Source organism: Glycine max, chromosome 2 (genome assembly GCF_000004515.6).
Source record: "Glycine max cultivar Williams 82 chromosome 2, Glycine_max_v4.0, whole genome shotgun sequence".
In the NCBI taxonomy this organism is placed as follows: Eukaryota; Viridiplantae; Streptophyta; class Magnoliopsida; order Fabales; family Fabaceae; genus Glycine; species Glycine max.
The window spans coordinates 49,696,746-49,712,182 of NC_016089.4; the positions used below are offsets into that span (position 1 = coordinate 49,696,746).

Consider the following 15,437-nt stretch of genomic DNA (forward strand, 5'->3'; position numbering starts at 1 on the left):
CATCTTATTCAGCACAAATTTATGCTAATGGAGAGTCTAAATTGGCCTTCAAATACCATAAAAGCAACATTAACATCACAGAGAACACGTGAGCCTCGTCATCAAGGCCAATTTCATCATTGAATGTAATGCCATTTGGAATAGGAATTTCTAAGCAACTGGAAAAGGGAAAAGACAACAAAAATAATAAATTAAACTAGTTAAGATTAAAATTTATAATAGTATATTGGAACATATGACCGTATGGGAGAAAAAGAAGCATGGGTGCAACAATCATGTTTAACTTATTATGAATTGGCTGCAAAATTTACTTCTCCAAACAATGTTCATGAAATGGTCAACAGCCTCCCCAATCCTTAGATGACAATGATCATTGTCACTTGTCAGAATAACAAAATTAACATCATTTAGAAAGAAAGAAAAAATCATAACACAAACCTGCTGCTATAACGAGATCTCCTACAGTCTCAGCCAGTATCTCACTGCCAACATTCAAAATTGTGTCTTATATATCATTTTAAGATGACAGAATCTGTGACTATTATTTTTTACCATGTATTTGGTTTTGATAGGGCCCTTGGGCCCAATTCTGATAATGATCATGAATTGGATCGAATGCTAGACTTAACCCCAAAGAAGTCCATCATATAGAGGGTTTACCCCAGAAGAAAGAAAGTGGGTCCAGGAGAGAAGCAGTGGTAGGGCCCAATTCTGATAATGAGCAAGAATTGGATCAGGGTTTTTGCTTCCAGCACCATTTTTGGCTTCCCAATTGAACAATCCCGAAGGTAAAAGAAAAACATTCCAAAAAGGTACAGGAAACACTTTTTGGGGTGTAGGAAACAACAGCCTTGGATCATTGCTTATCTCTTTTACCAAAAAAAAAAAAACATCCGTGTCAGCAATAGAATAAGGAGTTTTTTTGTTGTCGTGTGTGTGAGAGAGAAAAATAATATTTGTTAAAATTTAATTTGAATTAAAAATATTTAAATAAAATATATCATGAAGTTCAAGAAATTGTATTTTAAGATTTTAATAGATTGAGTTGACCTAATATTATTCCATACACTAATCTTTTGGTCAGACAAGTTAAATTTTAAAAAACAATTCTATCAAAATTTCAAGTCAAATAAAAATTAAGCTAAACTCATTTTAACGTCTCCTTTTGACAACCCGTTCTCCACCCTACGTATGACAATCCGAATCTCAAGTTATTGCGTGTTGGAATTGGGAAGAAAAAAGTCACAATGTCGTTTTGGCTTTAGCTTACTTTAACCATGTTTTCTTTACTCTTATAATAGATGGTTTTCTCTTACAAGTAAAGGCTTTATATATGCAAGAGTGATGGTATACATATAAATATTCAAAACCCTTTTTGTCCCACGAATCTTTTGTGAATTATGTCAATACTTTTTTCTTATTCTATATAAACATTTAAGAACTTTCGTCCAAGCCTTTAACAGTTTTAATATTATATATATAAATGAAGTTAACGTGTCAAATGTATAAATTTTTCTTTCAAATTCACAACTTTTTTTTTAATGAAATGGTGTTATCAATTACTCACATATTCAATGTTCAACATCTCCTCAAACATAATTGCCTTTTTAGGATACATGTGGTGAACAAAAAGAATTAATAAAATTTATTCCATATATTAATTTAATCAAAGATAAATTGATTCATGTAATTTATACTTTAAAAGAAAAATAAGTTAGTTATGTTTTTTACATTTAAAGTTAATTCAATTATCTATTGCATGTAAATAAGGACACAATTGTTTAATTTAAAATATAAATACTTTTTTTTAATATATCAGTAATCATCTAGAACTAAATTGAATATTATATTTTATTTTGCAAGTATTAAGTTACATGGTGGAATAAAAGGCTGTTTCCACAACGGTCAATTCATATTGTCTTAATTGTTACGTGGTTGTAAAAAAGATTCATGTTCAGTTAGTATCTTGTGAAGGCGATCGAATACTAGAAAGGTCAGAAACATGGGTTAGGTGTCTCGTGGATCTTCGAATGAAGTTTATTTCACATGCTTGCTTGTGTCTATAAATATGTTATGCCTTTGAAAAATATGCTCAAATGCTTATTCATACCCGTTTTTATTTTCATTATAACTCTTGTGCCCCCTGTGATTTTTTAGAAACAAATCGATCAAGCTTGAAAGATAGGAAGAATTTAAGAAATGGGTGAGGAGGAAATAGATGATTCTCCCTTGATTCAAGGTTTTCCTTCCGGCGACGTGCCATTTAGGAGAACTGGTAAGTGGTAACTGCTGCTACTACTACTTTTATCTTTTTTTTTTTTAAAATACATATATCTCAAATGTATACACAAGGACGACACAACTTTTTAAAAGCTGATTTTAATGTTCAGGACCCCATTAGTTAGTTAATTTTCAAACAATCATTTATAATATAAAAGCTTTAATTTATTTCTCCCATCAAATTACTTTTGTGCATGTAAAGGAATTACTTTTCTTTTTCCTCCACTCTTCTCTGGAAACACATGGTATTGAATTTGAATAGCAGTACGTCTGGGTTAGATACAAACAGTAGTCAGGTATTTTGTTGGACCGATTGGTGTGTGAATGGTAGTTGGTGTAGCACCTGTCTTTTCTAATGAGTGCGGTAGTGTTTGTTGAGAAATTTAAGTATTTATAAGTTTTAAATAACTTAATTAATCACATATATTAACTAATAAGAGCTCAAAAATTATAACTAATTAAAAATATTCAATAAAACTGATAAAAAATATTCTTAAAAAACTTCCCAAACCTTGAAGGAGTTTATCTCAATAGTCTTATGTTACATTTTTTCACTCATAAGGGGTAAAAGTTAAAGATGAATATAGTGATTGAAATTTTAATTAATAGAATTTTATCTGTTTATATATCATGCTTACCATTCAAATATATATTGAAAAGAAAGAAAGGTAAAGTTCTAACTATTATTTGACATGGATTAGGTAATGTAGAGAGGGCAGTAGCACATATAATAACTGGTGTGATAGGGGCAGGGGTGCTGTCTCTAGCATGGTCTGTGGCACAGTTAGGGTGGATTGCTGGTCCTTTTATCATCATAGTCTTTGCAGGAACAACCTTTCTTTCAGCAAACCTTCTTTCTGACTGCTACAGATTCCCTCATCCTCTCTATGGCAACATTAGGTGCCCCTCCTACATTGATGCTGTCAAGGTTTACCTAGGTTAGTGATATATGTCATGCTTGGTTAATTTATTGCATATTTCCATTTATTTATCAATAAGAAATATTATGATATGATGGATTAGGAGACTCAAGGCAAAAGGTGTGTGGAGTGCTGGTGCATGCGAGCTTATATGGTGCCACCACGGCCTATGTCATTACATCTGCCACCAGCATCAGGTAACCCCAACATGCATGGCTTTTTTCTTTTTCTTTTTCTTTTTTTTCTGTTCTACTTTTATATCTAATATCTAATGCTGAGTCATGGAATATACATTTTGGGTCAATTCTTATACTATTTCTTTTTCGAAAATCTTCGGACATGGCTCTAACTGTACGTTTGCTTTCGTTAAGTTTCCGTTAACTGGGCCTTAATTCTAATAACTAATAAGTAATCGGTTATTGCTTCATACATTCTCTTTTTGCCTTACATTCTGGAATATATTCTCTTTTTGGCTTCTGGAAGACCAAAGTAGAATGAGTAATTGAGGAAAAAATTAAACAAGATAAAAATCGAAGATCAGAAGCATCTTTTAGTTGTTTATGTATTTTGTTTTTTAAAACACATTTATAAAGAATAATTATAGTTTTGGTCTATCGAATTTCAATTATGTAAATTCAATCTAACAAGTATCGTATGTTGTTTTGAAAGGGATAGTGAATCTGGAACTTAAAGATTAAAATTGCACAATTACGATAACTAAGAGATTAAAAGTGCTATTAAGTATTTTAAAAACAATTTTTAAAATTTAATAGATTTTAAATGAAAAATTAATGGTTGAATAATGTAAAATTAATTGTTTTAAAAAAACTTTTTAACTGTGAACTTGTTTTGCAAAACATTTTTAAAATAAAAAAGTGAAAACATACATGTGCCCTTGATATGACATCCTTTGCATTTTCCTACAAGATGACACTTCTACTTCTAAATCAACAAATTATCAGAACCAAATTGCAACTTTTGAAACTAGGGGCTTGAACAGACGTTATTTCTTAAAAGGAGAGTATATACGTTATTTTAATTTGAACAGACGTTATTCCTATTGAGCTAAAAGACACAGATCCAACCTGCTACATAGGCCAGAGTTTAAGAGAAATTCTGGTTCAACGAGGTAGACATTTTGGCATAAAATACGTATATACTTCCCTTTATTTGATGACTAATAATAGGTGGTCCATCTGAGTCTGAGAGGCAACCGCAGAATATCTTTACCTAGAGATTTCCAAGTATTTAACCTAACCAGTTATTTTAACAGAAATTCATATATACTTTCCTTCATCACCATACTAATTTTGAATGCAATTAGATAGTATAATCCTATATGATTAAAATCATGGGTAATGTTATTTGGACAGCATTTTGAACATACAAAAACCCCCAATTCCTTGCACCGTTACGCTTATCTTTTTATCTACCACATCAAATCTACATGCAAATCGATGATTCTTAGTTTGTGTTACTAAAGGGTTTTCCCTGTCAACTTGTTTATAATGGTATCAGTTAAGTGGAATCCTAAGTAAGTAAGTAGTGTTAATTATAGTACTGTTTCTTTTCTTAGAATCTATTCTCTAGTTTAAAATAATCAAGTTAATAAATGGGAAGTTCACAAAGTCCCATAAAATTAGCGCAATCCTTGCTTACGATAAGGATGCGCCAAATGATATTCCAATCAATTAAAGTAGCAAAAGACTTTACTCAACTGAATAAAGATGATGCTTTTAGGCAAAGAACTCTACACATTTTTCAACGGAATCACAAATTTTCTCTAAGTTCCTTGAGCTTGAAGTGAAAGAAGCTAAACGGTAGTGGGCCTTAGCCCTTAGCCCTTAGCCCTTAGCCCTTAGCCCTTAGCTGTGATAAGGAAGGGTTGAACTATGTTTCCATTATACGTGCAGTTTACGCAACCGATTCTAGCTAGTCCTACATATTCTTCAATGAAATCCAATATTTTCTATACCCTCCTTGGAGTAATGGACTATTGGTATTACAATGAAGTCTTGAAAATAGGAGCATAAAACGCTCTGGTCTTCCACGTTTGGCGTCATTTCAACTTCAAGGACAACACCAATATAATTTCAAATATTCATTCACTTTGTTTGTTGAAGACTGTCCTTGGAAAATAATTCTATATTAGTATTATGTCGATGCACAAATGATAGAGTCCTTCTCGTACTCTCTCTTTTTTAGGGGGATGGGTGGGGGAGAGGAATTATTAGGTGGATGAAAACTATTATCATTTCATTAATTAATTATGACATGTAGGTAATAAAATATTACTATTAATTATTTTTTCATAAATTGAAAATTTCGAATACATGTCACTTAAAAATTAGACGAGACTATAAACACATGATGATTTTACACTACCTAATAATATGTAATGGGGTAGGTATGAAGTATTGTGATGTATATAAAGTTTGCACTCAAACTACGAGAAAGAGATGATGTTGGAGTATTTGGTGTGTTGACTAAGGTGCGCAATACTGGACATGATATTAAACATAATATGTAAGTTTTCTAAATTATCTATTTTATACATTTTCAAATATTCTGAATCTTCCTACATTAGCCCCACTATTTCACTCACGTACCTCTGGTCCACTGATGTTGAGCATAGAGACAATATATTCCACAAAAATATCAGAAAGTTATGATGACGAGTGCATATCTTTTATTAAAAAGCTACCACAGCCATACACCATACAGCTTCTTAGCTTCCTCTTCGCATCATGTTCTGGAATCTGGCCTGTATTTTTTATATTGAAATCTAGTATATTAAAGTTTTCCTGATTTTATGCTGTGTTTTGTCGCTAGTAATCTCTGCTTTAGTACACACCTTAGTTATCAAGGACTTGGCTTCCAAAAGTACCTATGTTAACTTTGGTTTGGCACAGACACACATGTTTATCAGCATAGTTTAGATTTATTCACACTATTTCCTGCAACTTCTTCTATGCTGCTAGTAAATTAGTTAACTTTAGGAGAGCTGTCCTAGACATCAAAGAAGAGTCCTTTATCAATTTTGAAAAATTCATATAAAATGATATCTCCCTTTCTAATTTCATAAGCATGTTACATGCAGACCAAAATTGTGTAGTTACCAAACAAACATAATTTTGAATTCAAGTAGGTGCCATATATAGTTCCTTTGGTCGTAGTTAGCTGTAGGGGGATGTAATTACAGCGAGCTCCATGAACAACAATTGAGTTGGATGCCTGGATAAAAATGGCTGTTCAAAATTCTCTCCAAATAACTAGAAGTGGTACTGGAGGTTATGATGATGATGGACGTGCCAAGAGGACTGGTAAAAATCTCTAGGACCATACCATATCCATTCCATACTCATAAACTTGAATTTGAGTCCTGAATTTTAGTCCTTCCACCAATTATACCAGGAACTTTATGGAGTGCTGTGGCTCATATCATCACAGCCATTATTGGTGCTGGTGTTCTGTCTCTAGCTTGGAGTACTTCCCAATTGGGATGGATTGCAGGACCAGTTTGCTTGCTTTTTTGTGCAATTGTCACCTATGTTTCTTCATTCCTCCTTTCCGATTGTTACAGAACTCTGGATCCTGTAACTGGGAAAAGAAACTACTCTTACATGGATGCTGTTAGAGTCTATCTTGGTAGTTCCTTGTCCTTGTACAATCACTCTAGTCTCAAATTCAGGATATGGTTCTAGTGAACTGCTACCATATTTATGCCAACTAATTATGTTTACTGTTAGTTTAGGCAATAAAAGGACATGGTTGGCTGGTTCACTTCAATATTTGAGCTTGTATGGGGTTAGTACTGCTTATGTAATTACCACAGCAACCTGTTTGAGGTACTATTCCCATGTAAAATGAGAAGATTATTATTTATATGCAATTATGAATTTGTGTTGTAGTTTGTTACTTGTATCATCTGTTGCTTTTTTATCTCATGTAATATTACAGGTACTAGTCTACCTTAATGACATTTATGTTCATTTTCTAACGATGCTTGGTCTTTCTACAAAATGCAGAGCAATACTGAAATCAAATTGTTATCACAAGGAAGGGCATCAGGCTCCTTGTAAATATGGGGATGCAGTATATATGATGCTGTTTGGACTAGTTCAGATCATAATGTCATTCATACCAGATCTCCACAACATGGCATGGGTTTCAATTGTTGCGGCCATAATGTCCTTTACATACTCATCTATTGGACTTGGACTTGGCATCACAACAGTAATAGGTAAGGTTCATTTTCACAATTAGAATTTAAGGTTTTGTTTACTTGTCCATTCAAGCCTTCTGATCATTGAAGCAACAGGATGAAGGGGAAAAAAAACAAGTACTATTCTAATAAATCCCAAATGTAGCTGCTAAAAACATATTAAATGCCAAAATATATAGAATGTGGAATTTATGTATGAAGAAACAAACTATATTATGATATTTTATTAGAATCAAAGAGTGGAAAGAGAACAATGGATCATGACACTTTTGGTTGCTTTTGCAGAAAATGGAAGAATTATGGGTAGTTTAACAGGAGTACCGGCTTCAAATATTGCTGACAAGTTATGGTTAGTCTTCCAAGGAATTGGTGATATTGCCTTTGCCTATCCATACACAGTCATCCTCCTTGAGATACAGGTACCTTTCGTATTCCAATTGGGTGGGAGAGGAACGAGTAAAGGAGAATTTAATTTAAATGAACTCACAAGTAAACTGTAAAGATATTTAATATTGTGTTTCAATCACAAATTGTCATTTATGATAAGTTTGTTTATTTTATAATAACTATTTTAAAACTCATATCTAACATGATTTTTTACCAGTTGACAGTGTGTAGAAATTAAACTCTAAAAGAAGCACAATTTACAGCTGAAGCAAAGTATTGATTTTTTTTTTTATTTTTTTTACTGAAGGACACTCTAGAGTCTCCTCCACCAGAAAACAAGACCATGAAAAAGGCCTCCATGATTGCTATCCTCATTACAACATTCTTCTACCTCTGCTGTGGATGCTTTGGATATGCGGCTTTTGGAAATCAAACACCAGGAAACCTCTTGACAGGGTTTGGATTTTACGAGCCTTACTGGCTCATTGACTTTGCCAATGCTTGCATTGTTCTTCACTTGGTAGGAGGATATCAGGTACTAGTGATACCAATCAAAGTTCACATTTTATACATAAGACCGTAACTTCATATTAATCAATTGAACTACTACTTTCTTTTCTTAATGTATAATTAATGGAAATGATGCTATTCATACTGAAAGCACAATTTCAACAGGTAATTAAGTTGCCGTGAGGAAGAAATTAAAACAACTAATACAAGAGAAGTTCTAAATCAATACATTAATAGGAAAGATTTAGCTGGAAATAGTCTCCCTTTTTCTCGTTTGTTAAAGGAACCAAACCATCATTGGAGATGCAACTTAAGTCTTAAAACCACTTCCTCCCATTAATAGCTAGCTTCCTAACTTAGCTTATGAATTCTTCCAATGATATTTATGAGAAAAATAAAATAATAAATAAGCTATATGAATTCTTGTTCATATGTAACAATATCTGAATTCTTTTAATGTTACCAGACAAATCATAGTTGTGATTCTTGTTTATGATTTTTTTATCAGATTTACAGTCAGCCGATATATGGTGCTGTTGACAGATGGTGTTCAAAAAGATACCCCAACAGTGGATTTGTGAATAATTTCTACCAATTGAAACTGCCTCGGTTGCCAGCTTTTCAGCTAAACATGTTCAGGATATGTTTTAGAACAGCTTATGTGGTTTCCACGACTGGACTTGCGATCCTATTTCCTTACTTCAATCAAGTTATAGGAGTGTTAGGAGCCTTAGGCTTTTGGCCATTGGCTATATATTTCCCGGTAGAGATGTACTTTGTGCAGAGGAAAGTTGAAGCTTGGTCTAGAAAATGGATTGTCCTCAGGACCTTCAGCTTTATTTGCTTTCTGGTGTCATTACTGGGTCTCATTGGATCACTTGAAGGAATCATAAGCGAGAAACTAAGCTAATGAAGGGTGCTTCATTTGTTTGAGTTTAATGTCTTGTTGCTCATATCTTCCATGTAATTCAGTTTCATGCTAATTCTATTACTATTGAGAGTTAATAAAGGGGATACCAATTATGTGGGGATGTGTCAAAATGAAGGTGGTGTTGAGCATGGTATAGTTCTGTTTGGTGAAGAACTCCCTTTAAAGGTGTAATGCTACATAAACAACTCTCTATGCACATAAACTTGTATTGATACTGGATTATTAGATTTAGCTAAAAAATTGTGCAAGGTCACATTAAACTTTGTTTTAGATTGACATAATATAAAGTCATGCCAAATAACTAGTGTCCTAATGTATTACGGTTAACAATTATTTTTTTATTAAAAAACATGTTGAACGGCATTGGAAATCGCTATAGAAATGCATTAATAGGGGTATACATAAAGATGAATGTCAAAATGTGAGATACAAATGCATAGTTTAGGAATGAAAGGCCCTTGTTATCTTAATCATTCATATATTACTTTACAATTAAGACTAACACGAGTGCCCACGCGAGCGTACTATAACCAAAAAGAAAAAAGAAAGAAAGAGCAAATGGAAGCTTTTCCAAAATACAAGAAAAATACAACCCTCGGCAATAGAGTTCTAAAACAATCTACATTCTTCACGAATTATTAGACGGTATAAAATCAATTGGCCGTCTTTACCAAATACTTTATAACCAAAACAAAAGTTGTCATGTAGTAACATTAGAATTCAATAAGCAATACTAAAGCTGAGCATGACTATGATCTTACCAGGAAGCCAAGAGTTACAAAAGCACAAAATCAAATGATAAAATAAATTGTTCAAGCCACAAGGCAATCAAATATCGAGCTAGTAGAGATAGTAAATTGGCAACTTGAGTGAAAATATCTTCCCTGTCACCATAGTTAGTTTAAGGAAAAACTCAAAGATAGAGCATAGCTAGAAACATCAGTATATGGGCAAGTTTATTGCTGCTGCGATCCTGATGTTGATGTTCCAGATTCAGCTGGGGCATGTGCAGCCTGTCCAGAGTCTGTCTGTGAAGACCCTGGCTGCATAGAATGCTGATAAGGATGATTTACAGCTGGTGGCTGGGATGGAGCCACCGCAGCATTGTATGGAGGTGGGTGCTGTTGATAAGGGGGAACTGGTAGCATATAACCATACGGAGGATAATACTGATGATGGTATTGGCCAGCTAGAGGAGGCATCATTGGATGGGCATAATGTTGCATTTGCTGCTTCCCCAAACTGGGTTTGTTCTCCCCTGACACAGAAGGCCCACCAGGAGAATCATCTTCAGATGCAACAAGAGCACCCATTCTTTGAGGATCCATTGACGGGTAGTAGCTTCTTTCCTGCTGAAGAGGTGGTGGATTGTTATAATAAAGCATTCCTTGTGTTTGGTCCTGGTTCTGCTGCTGTGATATCACTGCCCGAGGCAACAATCCACTATGAGCCACAGAAGCCTGCTGCTTTGCTTGATCAGAGCCATCTGACTCCGGTTTTGATGTCTGAGGCCTGCCCCACATCAGCTTTAGCCTTAGGCCCTTAATAACCAGTTTGTTGGAGAGTTCTTCTGCTGCCTTTTCTGCACCTTCTCTGGTTGTATATGTTACAAAAGCACAAGCCCGCTGGAGAACCATTTTGATTGATTCAATTTCTCCATGCGCATAGAAGTGATCCCGCAAATCCTGCTCAGTGACCCTAGCATCAAGTCCACCAACATAGAGAGTTTTAATGCTCTCATCTTCAGGAGCCTCCAGAGTGTTCATCTCCACTGCCTTGCCAAGTAGCTTCAGGGCCACTGGATCATTCACCCTGAATGTTTTAAAGCATGAACCGCAAACTAGTGAAGTCAAAAGCATAAAGCCAAATTAAAAACACCACCAACTACTGCAACTACAAATATCATCAGTATCTATCAGTAGTCACAAGGATGTTTGAGTTGCTGCCCAGAGCAAATGACAATACATAAGAAAAACTAAATTGGAATAAATAGAGCAATTGAAAGAGAGATCAAGTAAGAAAAGCCAAAAGCAAATAAGGAAGTCAATTTTCACCATACATACCCATAATAACGATCTTTAATATTTTGTTGTGACAATTCTCCAGTTTCTGGCATCTCGTGTCTATAAGGGCACTCAGCTCCTCTGGTACATTCACCCCTTATGTAGAAACTGCAAATATGCGCTCGGTTTCTTTTGTAATATGGTGTTGTTCTTTGAAGCTTCATGATAGTATCATTTGGGCGTACTTTACCATAAGAGGATTCATAATCTATACCAGCTCTAGCCTGCACCATGCTTTTATTCTTGGTAAAAAGATTACAATCAAGTAATGACCAAATAGAACTGAGTCAAAACAGTGCAGATTTACAACAAAAAAATGATAAAGAAAATTGAAATTTTATTAGTTGTTGTCAAATGAGAAAGTGAAAATCAGAGTTTCATGGTAGAGGAATTCAGCATGTAACAAAAAAATAACTCCCAAAAATTAAAAAAAAAAAAAAAAAAAAACATGTAAGCCACACAAAAAAAGTCACTCAACTACATACAGATTGACCTTAAACCCATAACTACTTTTTCTGATCATTAATTAGGTTCAACAATCATCAACTACAAATATGACTTAGCACAAGGAAAACATACCCTGCGGTCATGCTCTTCAGCAAAATACTCCCTATTAACATCACTCTTTGGAATGGCATCATTGGAATCAATACTGAGAGCTGTGTCTCGAACTTGAACCGGTAGTCCATATTCAAGATCCAGAAGGCACACTTGACAGACATTTTTCAATTTACTACATGTCTGACAGATCTCAGTTTTCTTATATCTTGCATCTCGACCAGGTCTCCATCTAAAAACAGTGAATGGCCGTGTACAAATCTTGCACTCCTTGTCATACTCTGCTCTTGTCTGCACCGAAAGATAAGCATAACAAAAAGCAATTGAACAAACAATTGGATTCCCACAATCTTATCTTTAATGATAGATGCTGAAATCTGAAAATTATTAACTAAGCACATTCATGGACCCCCACAACACCATAGTTTTTCATAGTGCACCAGTAACTAAGCTATACCATTTTAAATTTCAACATTAACTACTCTGTGATCGACAAACTTAATGTTCCATACTTCAAATATGAAAAAATGGAAATAATTAAGCTCTTTCATTTGAAAATCACTAGAAGAATTAAGCTAAGATGCTCCAGGAATCCAAGTTCACACATTTTTTGAAAACAAAACCATTGGCCTGCCTGAATAACATAAAAGGTTTTAAGCTTAGAAGTTGCATCCAGAAATTTCTCATTCTCAGGATAAAAATACTTCAAAGCGCAAACTAAAACTATTGAACAAATTAACTCTTCAATTCTTAGTAGCTGGTCACGTGACTAGGTTCCACACATCAAAATCTGACTCAGTTCAGTTGTTCCTTCAACCCCAAACAATTATTATTATTATTAATTCAATCTCGCAAAAACAAAAGAGAAAAATAAAAATAAAAAACCTAAAAATCGAATAGGATTCGAAACAGACCATTCGAACATAGGGGCTGTCGCCGAGGCAGGATTCGCAGATGATGGGGAAGTCGGAGCGTTCCCAACCGTCGGCTTCGTGATCTCTGAGCAACCTATGCGCCATGCTTAGGATTTCAACAGCAACAAGCCCTTGCTCGTTGCACCAAAATGGAAGCTGAAGAAGAAACAAGAGATTATGGTTCTGTATTTAGCATGAAACAACAAAAGGACCCCAACGTCTTACATTACATTACATGTAAATCGACCACCACTAACAGTCGAACGGAGGTCGGTGGTGGTTTGCGGTGACCGGTGGAAGACAGTCAGAGGATGCAAAGAAAAGCTAGGTTAACTTTTTTAAAAGAGTTTAAAAAATAAAGTAGCCTATTACAAATGGGTGTTGCTAGTTAGGATAAAAGAGGACCCGTAGAACAAAAGACTTCAAACACTAAGTAGGTGAGTGAGGAGAGGAGTCTAAACCACTGAATGTATAATGTCTGGAAAGAGTTTAAGGGAATGCAAAAGCATCAGGGTCCTTTTCCATTTTGGGTCAAAGGTAGGGGTACAATTCAACGGGGAAGTTGGCATGTGACATTAAGTTGTTGTGCCAAAAACTTTGCGCAACGGGTTGTTACAGTTGTAGTGGCGCAATCACTTTTGGACAGGCTATGTAAGCATGTAATGTTACTGTTTTCGACAGCGGGTGTTGCTACAACGGCATTGGCGCAACCACTCTTTATTTTATTTTTTCTAGATCATCACACTCGGTTTTATTTAATGGACGTTGCTATATAATATTTTTATCCTCAGAAGATAAAGTATTCTTACTAAGACATGAGCCCAGTTTGTTAAAAAAAATTATTTAAGTGTTATAAATATTATAATGTGTCTCTCAAATGTCAATTATTAATATATTGTAAAATTGTTCACACGGTTTGTGGGATCAAAAAGAGAATCACCACTTATCCCCTGCATAACTTCTCTTTCACTTTGGAAATTGGAATCTCTATTTTTCTTTTATGCGTCCCACAAGTATCTTTTGTAGAATGAAATCTAGATTGGAAATTGGAAATTACTAATTGATTAAATTAATGGATATTCATTCCACATTAACAATATGAGGGTTGCTATTTAGCACGAACAACCTCTACACGAATAGAACGAAAGTATCATTCAATGGTTGGAATTTTTTTTTAAAACAAATATTAATTGAATAATTAAGAAAATAGTGACAAAAAAATTTCTGATCTAGTTATAGAATTATTATCGGAGATAATTTTTTTATTGTCTAATGTAATTATATATATATATATATATATATATATATATAATTCAAACTTAATATCACTATTTAATTTGAAATAATCTATATGGTGAAACTTTTTATTCTTTATAATATTGGTCAGGTCACTTAAATTCTAACTTTCACAAAATTTTCATACTTTTGTTTAATTATAAAACTATCATTTTAATTCTTAATTTTGTAAAATGACAATTGATAATATTTTTAAAAGAAATCAAGCGATAAACTATTTTACAAAGTCAATACTAATTAGCTGATACTTATAAAAATTTAATAAAGATGTATTGTTAGTGTAAAAAAACTAATTTCAATTAATAAAAAATATTATAAATATAAACTTTTAAAATAACTAATTTTAAAGTAAATAAATGTATTATATATAATGATTTGCACGTAGTTAGATGATATTAGTGTACATATTATTCATTTCACTTAAAATCAAGAAAATTTCAACAAGTAATTAATGTGTTGAAGTTACAATATAATTATCTGATAGTATTTAAGTTTTATCTTTGATATAAGTAATTTTTTACCACATCTTGCTTATTTTTAGGTTGAATTCTAAATTATGAGATGTCTTAATTTCCTTTGATGTAACCGAGTGTAAAGATCTGGAAAAAATAAAATCAAGAGTGGTTGCGTCACTACAGATGTAACAATACACACTGCAGGAAGCAGTCAAACACTACACACGTTGGCATAGCCTGTCCAAAAGTGGTTGCACCACTGTAACTGTAGCAACTCATTGCACAAAGCTTTTGGCACAATAGTTCAATGTCACATGTCAGCTCCCCGTTGAATTGCGTCCCTGCCTTTGGCGCAATGCAAATAAAAACAAACCCCCTCGATAAATAGTTTGAAAACAGTCCCCTTTTGATAAATAATTTAGAAAAGGACCCAAAACTGGTGCTTTTGCCTTAAGGGAACCTAGTACTCATACTTAGTGTAGGAAGGGAGCTACGACTCCCTATTGATAGTTGATAGAGGAAACTGTCAGTGTCACTTACAAATAGTAGTTGATAGGATGTAACAATATATATTTAAAACAATAAGAGGTAAAAATAACCTTATATTCAAATAATAAGAGATAAAAAATAAGTTGTCGATCCAGAACTCAGCTGCTACTAAGGGATGTGTTCCTCCACTCAAGATTGACATGAATGTTTGATGACATAACATGATACAGTGTATTTTGTGTACACTAAACAATACAAGAGATGTATTGAATAATTAACTTTAACGAAATTTGTTTCACAGTAAAATTTTAAATTTTTAGAAATTATAATCTCAAGAATACTATACTTGGGAATGAATGTTATTCCCATGAAAATTTTAGTAATTTTAGAAAAAAAAATTTAAAATTTA

The 15,437-nt window shown here is 33.7% G+C and overlaps 2 protein-coding genes across 7 annotated transcripts; one reads left to right on the plus strand and one right to left on the minus strand.

Moving 5' to 3' along the window:
- Positions 1 to 1,892: 1,892 nt before the first annotated feature.
- LOC100786621 (probable amino acid permease 7) lies at positions 1,893 to 9,363 on the plus strand. 4 transcript variants are annotated; one of them, XM_041009795.1, is made up of 9 exons: positions 3,310 to 3,397; positions 5,608 to 5,726; positions 6,301 to 6,523; positions 6,615 to 6,848; positions 6,955 to 7,048; positions 7,229 to 7,443; positions 7,711 to 7,844; positions 8,120 to 8,347; positions 8,831 to 9,363. In XM_041009795.1, the coding sequence occupies exons 3-9, from the start codon at positions 6,445 to 6,447 to the stop codon at positions 9,230 to 9,232; spliced, it is 1,386 nt and encodes a 461-aa protein (XP_040865729.1). In that variant the 5' UTR covers positions 3,310 to 3,397; positions 5,608 to 5,726; positions 6,301 to 6,444; the 3' UTR covers positions 9,233 to 9,363. The 4 variants fall into 4 exon arrangements, with proteins under 4 accessions (XP_006575719.1, XP_040865729.1, XP_025982614.1 ...); XM_006575656.4 differs by lacking the exons at positions 5,608 to 5,726; positions 6,301 to 6,523; positions 6,615 to 6,848; positions 6,955 to 7,048 and adding exons at positions 1,893 to 1,993; positions 2,158 to 2,275; positions 2,982 to 3,218 and having other exon boundaries at positions 3,304 to 3,397; XM_026126829.2 differs by lacking the exon at positions 5,608 to 5,726 and having other exon boundaries at positions 3,314 to 3,397.
- Positions 9,364 to 9,903: 540 nt separating this feature from the next.
- Positions 9,904 to 13,300, minus strand: LOC100778975 (zinc finger CCCH domain-containing protein 4). Of its 3 annotated transcripts, none has more exons than XM_006575658.4 (5): positions 13,024 to 13,300; positions 12,789 to 12,944; positions 11,896 to 12,165; positions 11,317 to 11,540; positions 9,904 to 11,065 (listed from the first exon to the last, which is right to left on the minus strand). In XM_006575658.4, exons 2-5 carry the CDS (start codon positions 12,891 to 12,893, stop codon positions 10,210 to 10,212), a joined length of 1,455 nt encoding a protein of 484 aa, XP_006575721.1. In that variant the 5' UTR covers positions 12,894 to 12,944; positions 13,024 to 13,300; the 3' UTR covers positions 9,904 to 10,209. The 3 variants fall into 3 exon arrangements, with proteins under 3 accessions (XP_006575721.1, XP_006575722.1, XP_006575720.1); XM_006575659.4 differs by having other exon boundaries at positions 13,019 to 13,300; XM_006575657.4 differs by having other exon boundaries at positions 13,014 to 13,300.
- Between the last annotated feature and the right edge of the window lie 2,137 nt (positions 13,301 to 15,437).